Raw genomic sequence first — 15,465 nt, forward strand, 5'->3', positions numbered from 1 at the left:
TGCAAGTGGGGACAGAGGAGAGGGGGCAAGGCGTCCGGTGAGGGGGAGTCAGCGGTGAGCGGCGAACCCTCTGCCGCTTTGCAGGGAGGCGGGGGAAGTCCTGTGCCGCCGCTCGCAACGGGCTGGCTGGGGAAATCGTGTTCTGGGGACGGTCATGTAATTCAAAAAACGTTCCCTAAAATAAATCGTGCAGTAGTGGATGTTCAGTGTATGAAGCTTTGATGTGGTGGCTTATGTGATTAGGTCCTGTGATGATGTGCTTGTATAGATGTGTGGACAAAGTTGGCACTGAAGCTGATTGCAGGGGTGGGTTCCTAGGTGAGTATTATGGATTGTGCTATGTGATTGCTGGAAATAATTTGTTTCAGGTTACAGGGCCATCTGTAGACAGGGATTGGCCTGTTCCCCAAGGCCTGTGAGAGTGAGGGATCGTTTTCCAGGATAGATTGTAGATTGTTAATGATGCCCGGAAGGGTTTAAGTTGGGGGCTATAGGTGATGACTAGCAGTGTTCTGCTATTTTGTTTGTTGGACCTGCCTTGAAGAAGCTGATGCCTGGGTACTTGTCTGGCTCTGTCAATCTGTTTTTTTTCCTCTTTTCCAAGTAGGTATTTAAATTATAAGTATGCCTGATAGATCCCGTAGGCAGTGCTTTTTTTGTTACAATACTGTGTAATGAAAATGGCCAACAGCTGGCTGGGCCGCATTTCTTAAAGGGGCCACGTCTCTTAAAAGGGCAATGTCGGCCCCACCACCTTTTCCCCTGCAGTATCGGCACTTTTTTTTTTTTTTTTTTTAACAACAAAAGCACTGCCTGTAGGTGTTTGTCTGCGGGATTGGAGCAAATCTGTTTGTATCTTAGGGCCTGGCTGTAAGCAACTGATTGGGAAATGTGCCTTAGATGGAATTTAGAAGCATTAGGTAAGTATAATGGTCAATAGGTTTCCAGTATAAGGTGGTGGAAATGTGGATGTCATTTAATTGTACTGTAGTGCAGGGGTGGGCAATAATTTTTGCCTGGGAGCCACTTCAAAACATTTTTGCCCCTCTCTCCCCACTAGGCACCCATGCCCTAAAAGAGGCTTGGCACGCTCCCCCACCCTCAGACCTATCAGGGCCTGGGTGCGGGAGAGCGTGGGAAGCCTCCTCCTGCCCTGCGAGGAGCAAATGACACTTTGAAGTGCTGCAGGCTCATCGCAGGGCTGGGGCAGGGCGAAGGAAGTTTCACGCAGCTCCTTCGCCCCAGGCCCTTATTGGGGAGCAGCAGGTCCTTCACCGGCTGGATACACCTGCGTGGAAGGCCGAATCTGGCCTGCAGAGGCAAATTTGCCCACCTCTGCTGTAGTGTCAAGGAAATGGATCTCTTGTGTGGACTTGTCCAGGTTATGATTGATGTTGGGGTGGAAGTTATTGAAATCCCTGCGAAATTCTTCAAGGGTCTCCTTCCTGTAGGTCCATATGTTGAAGATGTCGTTAATGTAGTGCAAGCACAGTAAGGCTGTGTCTAGACTACATGCCTTTGTCGTCAGAGGCATGTAGATTAGACACATACGCAAAGTCAAATGAAGCTGTGATTTAAATGATCGCGGCTTCATTTAAATTTACATGGCTGCCGCGCTGAGCCGACAAACAGCTGATCAGCTGTTTGTCCGCTCAGCGCGCTAGTCTGGACGCTCCCCTGCCGACATCAAAGCCCTTTGTCGGCAGCCCCGTTATTCCTCGTGGGATGAGGTTTACCGGGGCTGCTGACAAAGGGCTTTGATGTCGACAGGGGAGCGTCCAGACTAGCGCGCTGAGCGGACAAACAGCTGATCAGCTGTTTGTCGGCTCAGCGCGGCAGCCATGTAAATTTAAATGAAGCCGCGATCATTTAAATCGCGGCTTCATTTGACTTTGCCAAAACAACAAATCTACATGGCTCCGTCGACGGAGCCATGTAGTTTAGACGTACCCTAAGAGTGCTAGGGGAAGAGAGCTGAGGAAACATTGTTTGAGGTTAGCCGTAAAGATGTTGGCATGTTGTGGGGCCATGCGAGTGCTCATAGCTATGCTGCGGACTTGAAGATACAAATTGTCCCCTGACTGGAAATAGTTGTGGGTGAGGACAAAGTCACAGACCTCAATCACCAGGTGTGTGGTGGCCTCATCAGGGATAGTGTTCCTGACAGCCTGTCATGTGGAATGTTGCTGTAAAGATCTTCTATATCCACGGTGGCCAGGATTGTGTCTTCAGGGAGGTTGCTGATGTTTTCCTCAGGAAGTCCGTGGTGTCTTGAAGGTAGCTAGGATAGCTGGTAGCATAGGTCTGAGGAGAGAGTCAGCATAACCGGATAATCCTGCTGTAAGTGTGCCAATGCCTGATATGATGGGATGTCTGGGATTTCCAGGTTTGTGGATCTTAGGTAGCAGATAGAAAACTCCTGATTAAGGATTGCCAGGGGTAGGGGGGTGTTTGTATAGATTTGGTCCCAAGTAGTAGCAGGGAGTTTCATGAACAGATGGTCTAGAGGGTTTTTGGGGGGATTTTTTGGGAGGGGGGAGCGTTCTTTAGTGGGATTAGAGGAGAGAAGCATGTAGAATCTGGTGTTGGTGAGTTGTGTGGCAGTCTTCTGTTTGTAATCTGTTCTGTTCATGATGACTACAGCACCCCCTTTGTCAGCATCTTTGATTATAATGTTAGAATTGTTTTTTAGGCTGGATATAGCATTGCGCTCTGCAGGACTGAGGTTATATGTTATAGCAGTGGACACCAACTAGTAGATTGGGATCTACTGGTAGATGCTGGAGCCTCTGACGGGTGATCCTGACTGGTTTGGCCAAGAGGCTACCAAGTGTCAGCAATTTGGCTGTCCCTTCCCCCACTGCTGCGCATCTCCTGCCCTTTGCCTTGTTGCTGCTCCCCGGGAGCCTCCTGCTTTCTGTGCAGGGAAGGAAGAGGATGGGGTGCTGATGTCAGAGTGCCCCCTCTCTCACCCTGTATAGTATCTCCACAGAACAGAAGGGGCACAACAGGATTTGGGATGGAGTTTGCTGGCTTCTTTTGGGAGTGGTGCAGGGCCAGGGCAGGGGTGAGTCTGCCTTAGTCCCATTGCACCACCACACAGGAGCCACCTGAGGTAAGCAGTGTCCAGCTTGAGCCAGCTCCGAAACCGTGCCCCAGTCATGAAGCTCCTCCTGAATCCAAAGCCCCTCCTGAACCCCAAGCTCCTGTCCTAGCCCTGAGCCCCCTGGACCCAAATGCCCTTACAGAAACTGTACCCTGTACCCCCTCCTGCATCCCAACTCCCTGCCCCAGGCTAAGCTCAGAGCCCCCTCATGCTCCAAATTCCTTAGCCCAAGACCAGAGCCTGTGCCCCAACCCTCTGCTCCTGCCTGGTGAAAGGGAGGGAGTATGGGGGGAGGGGGGAGGGAGGACGGAGTGAGCAGAGGTAGGGTCTTGGAGAAGGGGCACAGAGGTGGTGGGACAAGGGTATTTGGGTTTGAGGTAGATTCTGGATTTCACTTAAATTCAAAAGTGATCTTGTGCTTAAAAAGTTTGGAGACCACAATGTTATATGTTGTTTGTTGACAATGCCATCCCATGCAGGTTTGTGGAAGTAATCAATATAGAAGTCAAGACTCTTGTTATGTCTGTCAGGAAGGGTCCACATAGAGGCCTTCCTCTTGTGGAGTTGGGGGGGAAGGGAGGGGAGAGGATCTTGAGAGTCAGTGTGTTGTTCATTGGTGTGTTGGAAATATTCCTTTAGATGGAGGCAGTAAAAATAGGCTTCCAGATCATCACAGAACTGAATCATATTTGTAGGGTGGTAGGGCAGAAAGAGAGATTATATTATGATTATATTGGTATCTTAAATTACCAGAAAAGATTATAAAATGAACTAGAAATATAAGTGCAATCATCCCATCCTGTAAGATGGAAAATAAGGTTCCAAAATCCACACTTGGAGAATTGTACCATCATTATTATTATTGCTTGTATTACTATACCATCTAGGAGCCCCAATTATGGACTACGACCTGATCTGCTCAGGCAGTTTCTCAACCAGTGGTACGAGTCCCCTTAGGGGTACTCGAGAGACATCTGGGGGTACGTCAATACAACTGAAATTTGGAGAAACTGGAATTTTTGTTTTAAGTTTTACAGTGCTTTAGTCTTTTTGTACTTTTTACACCCCAAAATTTCATCATCCACCTGGCTATGACTAAGTTGTTTAAAAAAATATGTTGCAATGGTAGGGGGAAAAAATTGTGTATCAAACTTTAGGTACTGGGGGTATTTATAATTTTTTTAAAGGGGTACTTTATAGAAAAAAGGTTGGGAAACACTGTGCTAAGGCGTTATCCCTGAAGGGGAAATTGCCATGAAATTGTGAAACCAGCAAATCTGCAAGGAAAGCTGCTTCCAGCACTGCAGGTCACTAGCAGCCTATGAAGTTTTCCAGTCCCTCCATGCTGTTCTTTACCCCTTTATTTTTTCCCTGAAAAATGCAGATCCTTTTCCTCTTAGTAGAGCTACAGCGCACAGTTTGAAGATTAATTTTGCAAGTGGTATTTTAACTTCATTGATTCTAGTAGCACCATTTCTGATAGTATTTCTGTTGCTGAGGGTTACTACTGTTTTTATCAATGAATTCAGATTTCACTTTACAATGACTGGGATTGCTGTTCTCTTAGCAGTGGTAATTTTTCTTTTGCCCATTAAGCCATTACTTCTAACAACTTTTTTCCATTTCATCTATCTGCCTTTGTTAGCAATTGTTTTTAGTAGCTTGGTTTAGCAATCTATAAATTGAGCATGTAGATACCACAAAACAGATGAAAAACGGAAACAAATCAGGCCTCATAAAGTTAAGAATGTATGGAAGAATCATGGAATATAAAGATAATTTTAATATGTTGTTTTTAGTGTCCAATATAGCAAACGAAAGGCCTGTGAATTACACTGGGTGGAAGTAAGAAAATCAGTAATTAATGAGTATCTAGTTTTACTATCATGGCTAAACAGTGCAGCTGAGTAAAAATTATGTTGTCATTCTTCAGATTGCTGATGACTTGTGTGCCAATTGCAGTATTGCAGCTGGATATCAGAGCTCTAGGATACACTGTAACAAACCTTTCTTATTGTAACTGCAGAAATATCTCTGTTGAAGAATAATTCTTACAGTGGTAGCAGTGGTATATAAAATGTGAATCTGTTACAGAACTACAGAAATCTGCAATTAGAAAACAGTAGGGCTGTCGAGCGATTAAAAAATTTAATCATGGTTAATTGCTAATTAATAGCGTGCACTGCCCCTTTGAAATGCTGCCGCAGCATTTCAAAGGGGCAGCATCGTGGGAGCCCTGGATCAGCTGGAGTCCCCACTTGACCCCAGGCTCAGTACAGCTCCCTTTGGAAAGGCCACCCTGGTGAAGTCCCCAGCTGACCTCGACTCGATGCAGCGCTGCCCTTTGCAAAGGCCACGGCAGCACTTCAAAGGGGCAGCGCAAGGTGGAGCCTGGGATCAGCTGGGCACTCCAGCTGATCCCTGGCTCGTAATACGCTGCCCCTTTGAAGCTCCAGACGGGCACTTCAGAGGGATAGCATAACGCAGAGCCCCCTTGATGCGCTGGAGTGGCACTTCAAAGGGGCAGCGCAACGCAGAGTTGGGGATCAGCTGGAATGTCCAGGTGATCCCCAGCTCCTGTTGCGCTGCCCCTTTGAAGCACTGGACAGGTGCTTCAAAGGTCCAGCACTACATGGAGTCCGGGGTCTGCTGGGAACACCAGCTGATTCCAGGCTCCTAATGCGCTGCCCCTTTGAAGCGCCGGTGCGGTGCTTCAAAGGGGCAGTGCAGCATTAAGTCCTGCGATGAACGTGTTCAAAAAATTAATGCGTTGATCCTTCCCTGCGATAATCGCAGGCATTGATGCACATCAATTGACAGCCCTAGAAAACCGGTAAAATAGATGATCTTGGACCAAATTCTGAACTCAGTTGAACTGCAGTAGCTTTCTTAATCTGAAGAATTGAAAACTAACATCAAAGTGTAAGTAATGGAAGAGCTTATTTTATTACACCCTTTTGGCTGCTTTTATGGGAAAATCTATTTTAATTTCACGGACATATCCTTGTAGAAGTCAGGTTGAATTGTGTGTTTGTAAATTATAGCACAGAGAGCTTTAATTGCTTGCACAAACAGCACCAGACCTGTGCACCCAGCACTGCACATTGGGTCATGTCCATGTAGGATCTCCCCCTTTGTGCATAACCTGTACCACACAGCATGGCTGCTCTGCCAGCTGAATGGCTTCTGCAATGGCAAATGAGCACAAAGGAGGTGGAGGAGACAAGATAGATGTGAGTGGAGATTGGGATGAAGCATTTTGTCCCTATTCTGGTTCATGGAAAGTAGGTGAAATGAATATGACTCTGACCACTATAATCTCTCTTGTATTGCTCACCAGCTTTCCGGAGGGGGTGGTCATAGGGACTGCTGGAGCTAGAGGGAGACCCGGCTAGTCAGTTCCAGTGGTGTTGTGCTGCTGACCAGGAGCACTGTGTGCAGAGCCAGCATTGAGACCAGGTTCTCTAAATAGATTCCTGCGGGATCATCCAGACTTCTCTTCCCTCTAAATTAACAGAACACTGGCAGTGTACCCCCAGAGAGCTAAACGTGTTAGCAGACCCGGCTACTGTCCGAGATTAAACACTTTGGAACACAAAGATTTCAGCCTGTTTAGCGCCATGGCAAACACACTAGAAAATCCATCAGTCGTGGCTCATGGACAAAAGCTTTTGGATATTCAAACACAAAAACTGGTATCGTTTTCCAGGATAGGTTGTAGATTGTCAATGATGGGTTTAAGTTGGAGCCTGTACGTCATGACCAGTGGTGTTCTGTTATTTTCCTTGTTGGACCTGTCTTGAAGTAGGTGACTTCAGGGTACTTGTGTGGCTCTGTCAATCTGTTTCCTCACTTCCCCAGGTGGGTATTTAAGTTTCTGTTCTATCAGGGATGATCTAGATGGTACTGGGTCCTGTTTTGAGGGCAGGAGACTGGACTCGATGATCTCTCGAGGTCCCTTCCAGTTCTATTGCTCTATGATTCTATAAGTGGTCGGCCACAACAGCTGTTGTTTGCATTCCTTGGCAGAGGCACCAGTTAATTGGTCTTCTCAGGTCCCTCTCCTTCACTGTTCCTTCTCTGGCAGAGCAGCACTGGATGGTCTGTCTCATCACACCCTGCTGGTGTCATGTGGTTAATTTCAGGTTCACGTGTAAAGCTGAGATATACAGGACAGGTGGCAGATAGTGGAAGGGGGCGGAGATGGAGGGGAGATGGGCTGTGCAAAAAAGTGTACATGAAGGAAGTGTAGTATTGGTAGTAGTGTTCCATGGAAGGGGTGATGGTGGAATAGCTCATGCCCTCATTATTTTGTCCACCAATTAGGCTTAATTTCTGGTCCCACCTGCCTCTTGTTTACCAAACATGATCTTACCACAGTCCTAACACAGTATCAGTAGATCTTGGTTTAAATCAATTTAGTCTATCTGCTTCTCACATCTTTGTCTGAAACAGGCTGTTGCTGTCTTTATGCTAGCTGAATCATTCTGATAGTGACCACTTATTCCAAAAGCCCATGTTTACATATAAATAGCCATCTTCTGTGCAGACTGAACTGTTGGAATGCACCTGTTGCTGTTTTGATTATTTTCAAATAATCTATCAAGGCAAGATTTTGTGTCCCATTACTTAAATTTTCACAAAGTACTCTACATTATTAATGTGCCTAACTCCTAGTGAAATTTAGTAGAAGGGCACCTAGCTTCCTTCAGCTCCTTTGAAATGCTCATCTAGCCTGTACCTTCTGTAGAGCAGGAAAAAAAATTGTGATTATACGGTTACTCAAACACATTTTAACATCCCTAGTTAAAGGAATGTCTGTAGGGAAGAATTGGCCTGTCTCCCAAGGTCTGTGAGAGAGGGGTACTGTTTTCCAGGATAGGTTGTAGATTGTCAATGATGCATTGGAGGTGTTTAAGTTGTGGCCTGTAGGTCATGACCAGTGGTGTTCTGTTATTTTTCTTGTTGGATCTGTCTTGAAGTAGGTGACTTCAGAGTGCTTGTCTGGCTCTGTCAATCTGTTTCCTCACTTTCCCAGGAGGGTCTTTAAGTTTTAAGAATGCTTGATAAAGATCATGTTAGTGTCTGTCTGTGTCTGTGGGATCGGAGCAGATCCGGTTGTATATTAGGGCTTGTCTGTCAACAACAGATCGTGTGATGTGTTCTGGATGGAAGCTGGGGGCAAATCTAGTCAAAGGGAACAAATGGATTAGTAAAGGAATTTACAAGTAAATCCAGGACAAAACAAAATAAGAGAGAAAACAGACCAATTAGTAATTGAAATGAAATTGTTGATTCTAACTTTAGCCATGTTTGACCGTAACCATTTTAAAGGATGACCTAATATTAGATATGATTAGCCTTTTAGAAAAACAAGAAAGAGACAAAGACAGGAATAATGAGTCGCAGAAAGCATAACCAATTATTTATTTGTAAAAAGGAGAGAAACATATCTCCAGCACTGGGGAAAAAAAGCAGTGGGGCTGTTCTGACTTCTACCAGGATTCGAACAAGCCTCTGTGGAGAGAGAAGCCCCCAGTAAGTCTTTGCTGCAACTCCTCTGAGTCTGAGGCTTCTCTGCTGAACTAATCTGGCCTTTAGATATTTATAATATTCATTTTCTATATCACACACAACCTTTGACATTCAAGACCAGTCTTCTAGATCAATGTTTCTCAACATTGTGGTACGAGTACCCTTCGGGGTACTCAAGAGAAGTCTGGGGAGCTAGATCAACACAACTGAAATTTGGAGAAAACCGAATTTTTGTTTTAGGTTTTACAGTGTATTATTATTTTTGTACTTTTTATACCCCAAAATTTTATCGCCCGCCTGGCTAAAATTAAGTCATTTAAACAAATTGTGTTACAATGATAGAAAACAATTTTGTGTGTCTGAAAACTGTAGGTACTGGGGGTGCGTATAATTTTTTTTTTAAAGAGGTACTTTATAAAAAAGGTTGAGAAACACTGTTCTAGATGGTGGACTGAAGTGTTAGGAATTAGAGCACCCACCTCAACAGCTTCAGATTCTTATATAAGTACAACTTAATGAATCATTTCCTTGTCAGAAACAATTTTTGCTGATGACCGCAGCACTTTTAAATATTTGTCTTTACAGTACTTTTTGTTAGTATTTGCTTTTACTGAAATGTTGTGTTAAATTGCAATCAATCAGCATGTAAAATTTATGAGTTCCAATCACTTCTTGCAGTCAACTTGCAATCAATCAGTGTTCTAGACAGTTCAGCTGGTGCTGGAAAGATTTATTTTATGTTTAGTTACTAAACATGTAGTTTCCATATTTAAGCTAGGACAGTTGCTGGAAAAAAAGTGCTCATCTGGAAAAAAAAAAAGCGCTCAGATTCACACTGTACTTTTATCATGGTATATACTGATGGAAAAATAAATGCAGTTATTAGTCTTTGAACTTTTGGTTTGAACTCTTTCCCTCTCCCCCTCACTTGGTGTTTGAAAGATATTAGTTAATCATTTAAATTGCATGTTAACAAACTGTTAAATCAATTTATTTTAAAATTACTTAATTAAATGTTATATTCTGAAGCCACTTATAGTAACGTGTTTATTAAAACACACATTTGGACTTTATTTTGTTGTGTTTGATTTTAAACTGACATGGCTCAAGAACATAGATGTTTGAAGATATTTCCAGTTAAAATGACTTCATTATCCTATTTCATATTAGCACATGGTGACAATCAGTGGATGTGTTCTGAAGTTTCTTTTTGACTAATAAACCATGACTCAGGGGGCAACTTACTGCAGCCACTGAACACTGCATTAATTTTCCTTCCTTCTCCCTCTGCACCCTCTCCCTTCATTTTGTTCTTTGTTTCCAGATGGAGAGATTGGAAAGAAATAGTAATCTTGGTTTGCAGACTGTCGGCAACATGGAACAGCCTTTCACTGTTAGTTCGTTGGTATGTATTACATTTTGATATTTAAATGCTTGGCACCCTGACTTTAAAAAAAACAGCAAACTGTATGATGCCACTCATGCTTGTTGTGTGGACTGGTGGTTCAAGGTTTTTTTACAAGGTTCCAGCCACCATAACCCTGCTACCTCCCTTATTCTCTGCCCAGCTGCTTCTTACTATGGAGTGTGGCAACCTGGAATTTAAATATTTAAAAAAATATTATACTTGATACGTTTGGTTTGTTGGGGGTTCTTTGCTTTTTTAGTTAACTGTGCGCTTCCTCCTGGCATGTGTATATTTACACATTCTGAATTGAAAGACTAAAGCATTTAAAATATAATAAGATGAAGCAGTTTCTCAGCAACAATTTCAAGTAATCAGAATATTTTAAGTAATAGTATGAAAGAGAAAATGCATTAAGCCTTTTTAAAAACATGGCTTTTCTTGCTGGCTTCTGTTCCTGTCCTGTCAAATAGCTTTAGTTTGCTCAGCTGTAAATGCAATACTTTAATCCATAAAGTTAACATTGAAATGAACTTCCTGCAATTTCTGATTCCTGTTATCAGACTGCACCCAATAGTAAATATTATATCCAAAGGTAAGGACTTGACTGCACTTGAAATACTACAGCGCAGCACTGCTGTGGCATTTCTAATGTAGAGACCAACTGTATCAAAAGGAGGGCTTCTCCCATTGCTGAAGGTACACCACTTCTTTGAAGGCGGTAGCTAGGTTGACAAAAGAATTCTTGTGTTAATCTAGTACTGTCTACACTGGGAGGTGGGGTAGTGCTGGCATAGCTAAGTTTCTCAGGGATCTGGATTTTTCATGTCCTCAGAACAGGAGTGAGCAATAAGGGGCCTGTGGGGCACATGCAGTTCACTAGGGTTAGTCCCTGGCAGGCCAGCAGACTCTTTATTTACCTGAGTGTCCGCAAGTACAACTACTCACAGCTCCTGTGGGTTGCAGCTCTCTGTTCCTGGCAGATGGGAGCTCTGGGTTGCGGTGCAGGCTTGGCCTGCTTCCCAAAGTTCCCATTGGCCAAGAATGGCAAACTGCAGCCAACAGGAGTGGTCAGGGGCTGTACCTGCAGACTGCATCCAGCACAAAGACCACTTATTGCCCATCCCTTTCTTAGGAGATGTAGCTTTGCCTGGGTAAGTTCCCAGTGTAGCTCAAGCGTAGGGAGAATACTTTAAATGTCTATAAAAATAGGCAAATGTCTATACAAATTGGACAGTTGATGGGAATTCATATCTTGGCAAATCTAGGAAACTGTCAAATCAGGCTTATTCCTTGGTTTGTTTCACTCTGATTAATTTAATTTTATCTTTATCTTATTTCAGAAAATATGTATTTTTAACATAATTTATTTGTTGTTTTTAGTGCCATTGAAGAAGCACGATAAAGCCTTTTTGTTGTTACTAACAATTGGGACTATTTATTGATTGATTTATATTTGTTTAAATTTAAATTTCCCTTGGTATCTTGAACAAAGTCATGTGTTAATGGGGTCAGCCATCCAAGGTGAAATGTAACCTGTGATATGTTGCTTGTTTTCAGGAAAAGCTAGTGGCTATGCCTGACCACACGGATGTTTCAGTGAGCCCAGAGGAGCGAGTACGTGCCTTAAGCAAGCTTGCCTGTAACATCACAATCAGTGAAGATATTACTCCACGTCGTTACTTTAGATCCGGAGTGGAGATGGAGCGCATGGCATCTGTATATCTAGAGGAAGGAAACCTGGAAAATGCTTTTGTTCTTTATAATAAATTTATAACGTAAGGAGAAATCTGTACGGTTTTTTTTTTTTTTACTTAAATGATTCTGTTGGCTAGATTGATTTGGTAATTTTACTCAGACATCAAATAGGCCACAAAAAAGAGGAGCTTTTTACTCTCTCATTCTACTCCTCTTCCACACAAAGATTAAACAGAATTTTTTCCTGAATGAAAGAGCCATTTCAAAAGGTCCCGTGCATGCTTACCATGTGATTTTTTTCAAAAGGTCATAACTCCATCAAATTCAAAACAGATTTCACCAGAACTCTCACTTACTTCCTGAGAGCTAAGTCTACATCAGATTTAAACTTTCTAAGAAGCCAGATTAGCTGTAGAGCTTTAAAAAAAATTAAATATATAATGATGACTGGACATTTTCCTCACTCTGTCTGGTATCCTGATTGTTCAGACATTGTTGCATTTTTTTAAACAAACACACACAATTTTTGGGAATAGATTTGGGCATGGAAATTTCCAGTCTACAAGGTGAACTTCAAAGAAAGCTATGGATGGCTGGAAATGGAATTATCCAGTGTGCATCCTACATGTGCAATAGATATTGATTTGCCTACTACATGCACAATAGATATTAATTTGTTTAATCTCACAGCACAGGCTGGTGTGGTCTAAAGTGGGCTGCAGTAATGCATGTCAATCTGGCATGCCATGACTTCACATGAAGTCTTTATAGACTTTCTCTGTTGGCAGCTTCCTCTCCTATACCTTTGCCAGGCTATCATTATTTCCACTGCAGTAGTTCATGAACATACACAAAATAAAGAATATTCACTGGCATGAAGAACTTAATAAGACAAGACCTAACAAGTGTGTTCAGAATGAAAAAGTAATGGAAGGACAAGGGTGATGCTGTTAAGATTTTGTTACAAGGTTAGCTAGTGCCCCGCATGGTGATTTCTGTTGCCATGTTCTAGTTAGTCCCTTTATTATCCATTGCTACCAAAGAACAAGGAAGAGTGCAGCCAACGACAGAAAATGATATTATGGGGGTTAAGATTTGTGTCATGTAAATCAGTGCTGGAACTTCAGTGACATGGTTTAAACCCGTGAAAGTGTAGAAAATGGCTTTAAATCAAATTGGAATGCAGTGTTCAAGAACATCTGTGATATGCAAAACTTATTTTCCTCCCAACATAAAAGCTGTTTTGGAAAATATGTGTGTTTAATTTTCTAGTTTATTTGTAGAAAAGTTGCCTAGTCACCGAGACTATCAGCAATGTGCAGTACCAGAAAAACAGGATATTATGAAGGTACTATGGCTTTTTCCTGGCATTTCTTAAATTGCTCTCCAACTAAACTGCTCTTTTCTCAATACAAACAAATGCACATGGAACCAACCCAGCCTACAATACTAAGTTCCTATAACTAGCTCCATTAGCAACAAAGTTTCATTTCAGCTTAGTCACTTGATCATTTCTGGGATAACTAATTGCAACTCCTGAAAATTGGTATTACTGAATAGAACCAATATTGTAGGTTTTTTTGGAAACTTAGTTACATATATTTCTAAATGTAGGGTCGTCAGGTTGGGAATTGGGGGAAGAGGGCCTCAGAGGTGGAGGTGGTGGTGCTTACCTCAAGCAGCCCCTGGATACAACGGGATGTCCCCCTCCAACTCCTACTCATAGGAGTAGTCAGGGGCTCGGCATGCTACCCCCACCCTAAGTACCAACTTTGCAGCTCCCATGGGCCCCAGCCCTACTCCAGATCTTCCTTCTGCCCTCCAAACCCCTTCAATCGCAGCCTGGAGCTCGCTTCTATAATCCAAATCCATCATCCGCAGCCCCAACCCAGAGCCCTCAGCCAAAGCTTTCACCCCCCGAACCTCCAACCCACTGCCCAGCCTGGAGCCTCCTTATGTACCTTTAACTACTCATTTTTGGCCCCAGCCAGAGCCCTCACCCCACCGTGCACCTGAACCACCTGAGCCAGCCCAGTGAAAGTGAGTGAGCGAGCAAGCAAGCAAAAGAGGGATGGTGGCTATAGTGAGCAGGGGCGGGGACTCAGAAGGGGCAAGGCAGAGGTGGAAGCTCAAAGAAGGGACAAGACAAGAGTGTTTGGTTTTGTGTGAGTAGGAAATTAGCAGCTCTATCTAAAGGGTACATATGTTTTAAATACATTAAATTAAAGCATGTTGCATCTTATCTTTTCTTCCATTTAAGTGAATGGCTGTTGACTTGAGTGGAAGCTAAGCATTAAGAAGTCATTTGGAATCATTAGCGTACTGTATGTTATCTGTTTAACGTGTGCTTATAAGCCAAAGTATTTTCTACTTTCCTTAATACTAAGATATGTACTCCATTTCCTTTTTATGCTTTTCTCAGTTTTTCTGCTACTATATTGGTTTCATCATTGCTTTAATTGAAGGATAAACTTTTAAAATAATCCCTTCCTCAGTTTAAAATACTGGCAATTGTCTGTTGATATTCATTGAAATATGGAAAACTATCTCTTCTGCCAAACCCTTTACCTTATGGTACCATTCCACAGGGCATTCCAAGTGAAGCCAGAAGGAAGTGCAGGTTGCAGCTCTATAAGCTGAGACTCTCTGGTCTGGCAGGGCCACAGGTGTTCCAGGATCAGATAGTTGTGGCATATAGCATGGGAGGGGAGCACAGATGGGGGAGCTAAGCAGTCCAGGGGGATGTCAGGACAGGGGATGGGTCCATCAGCAGGGCAGCCAGAAATGACTTTTCCTGGTCTGGCAAAATCCCTCATCTGGGACAAGTCAGGTCCTGAGAGTGCTGGACCAGGGAGGTGCAACCTGTAGCTGCTTTCTGGTCTAAGTGTGTACTGTGACATGGAGTAGCACCTGTGCACTGATTTGTATAAACTCAAATTAATCTGGCAAAATGCTACACTGTTGTTAAATTTTCCATTTTGTTAGTTATTTAAAACACCCCCACACCTATGGGGACAAGTTATTGAACTCAGTAGGAGTAATTATGTGAGTAAAGCCAAGCAAGAATGTAAAGTGCCATGTGATTGAAGTCAATCATTGTAAATGCAATACATTTAATAATGTCTCTTTTGAGGCTTGGTCCACATCATTTTCTTCCAACTAGGGTTGCCAGGTGTCTGGTTTTGAACCGGACAGTCCAGTATTTGAGCTTTCTGTTCAGGAAACAAATTGAGAAAATATAAATGAGAAAATATAAATGTCCGGTATTTTCTAAATAAGATGTAATGTAGATTGTGATGTAATGTCAAGTGAGTCTGGTATTTTTGTTGAAACCATCTGGCAACCATACTTCCAACTCTTGTTCTGCCTTAGGCCTTGAATTAGGAGCTCATCCCGATTCAGGAAGTGTACCCAAACACATGCTTAAATTATGTTAATCAATGGGATTAAGTACATGCTTAAGTACTTTAATTAAGGCCTTAAAATGTGCAATATCAAAGACACCCCCCTCTTCCTGCAGTAAATTCTCCATAGGCAGAACCCTACATCTGAGTGGAGACCTAGGCTCCTTCTAGACAACTCATTGCAGGATCTAGGCCAAAACTGATTTGAAACCTAGAACTAGATGTCATCTGAGCCAGTAATTCCATTGTCATATGTCATTTATGTCTCTGAGGCATCAGTCTGGTTGGAAAAGTGACTTTCCTTTCCTAAAAGAAAT

The 15,465-nt window shown here is 42.9% G+C and overlaps 1 protein-coding gene across 6 annotated transcripts in view; it reads left to right on the forward strand.

Moving 5' to 3' along the window:
• The window catches only part of STAMBPL1 (STAM binding protein like 1), a 71,294-nt gene that overhangs the window by 38,914 nt on the left and 16,915 nt on the right, over positions 1-15,465 (forward strand). For all 6 annotated transcript variants that reach the window (XR_012905624.2, XM_075935095.2, XM_075935099.2 and 3 more), the window contains exons 2-4: positions 9,966-10,046; positions 11,607-11,824; positions 13,017-13,092. Coding sequence is in view for 5 of the 6 variants with exons in the window: in XM_075935095.2 (XP_075791210.1) it covers positions 9,966-10,046; positions 11,607-11,824; positions 13,017-13,092 (375 nt within the window). In the remaining variant the exon portion in view is untranslated. The remainder of the gene's footprint in view (positions 1-9,965; positions 10,047-11,606; positions 11,825-13,016; positions 13,093-15,465) is intronic.

Source organism: Pelodiscus sinensis, chromosome 8 (assembly GCF_052426305.1).
Source record: "Pelodiscus sinensis isolate ZL-2025 chromosome 8, ASM5242630v1, whole genome shotgun sequence".
Lineage (NCBI taxonomy): Eukaryota > Metazoa > Chordata > Testudines > Trionychidae > Pelodiscus > Pelodiscus sinensis.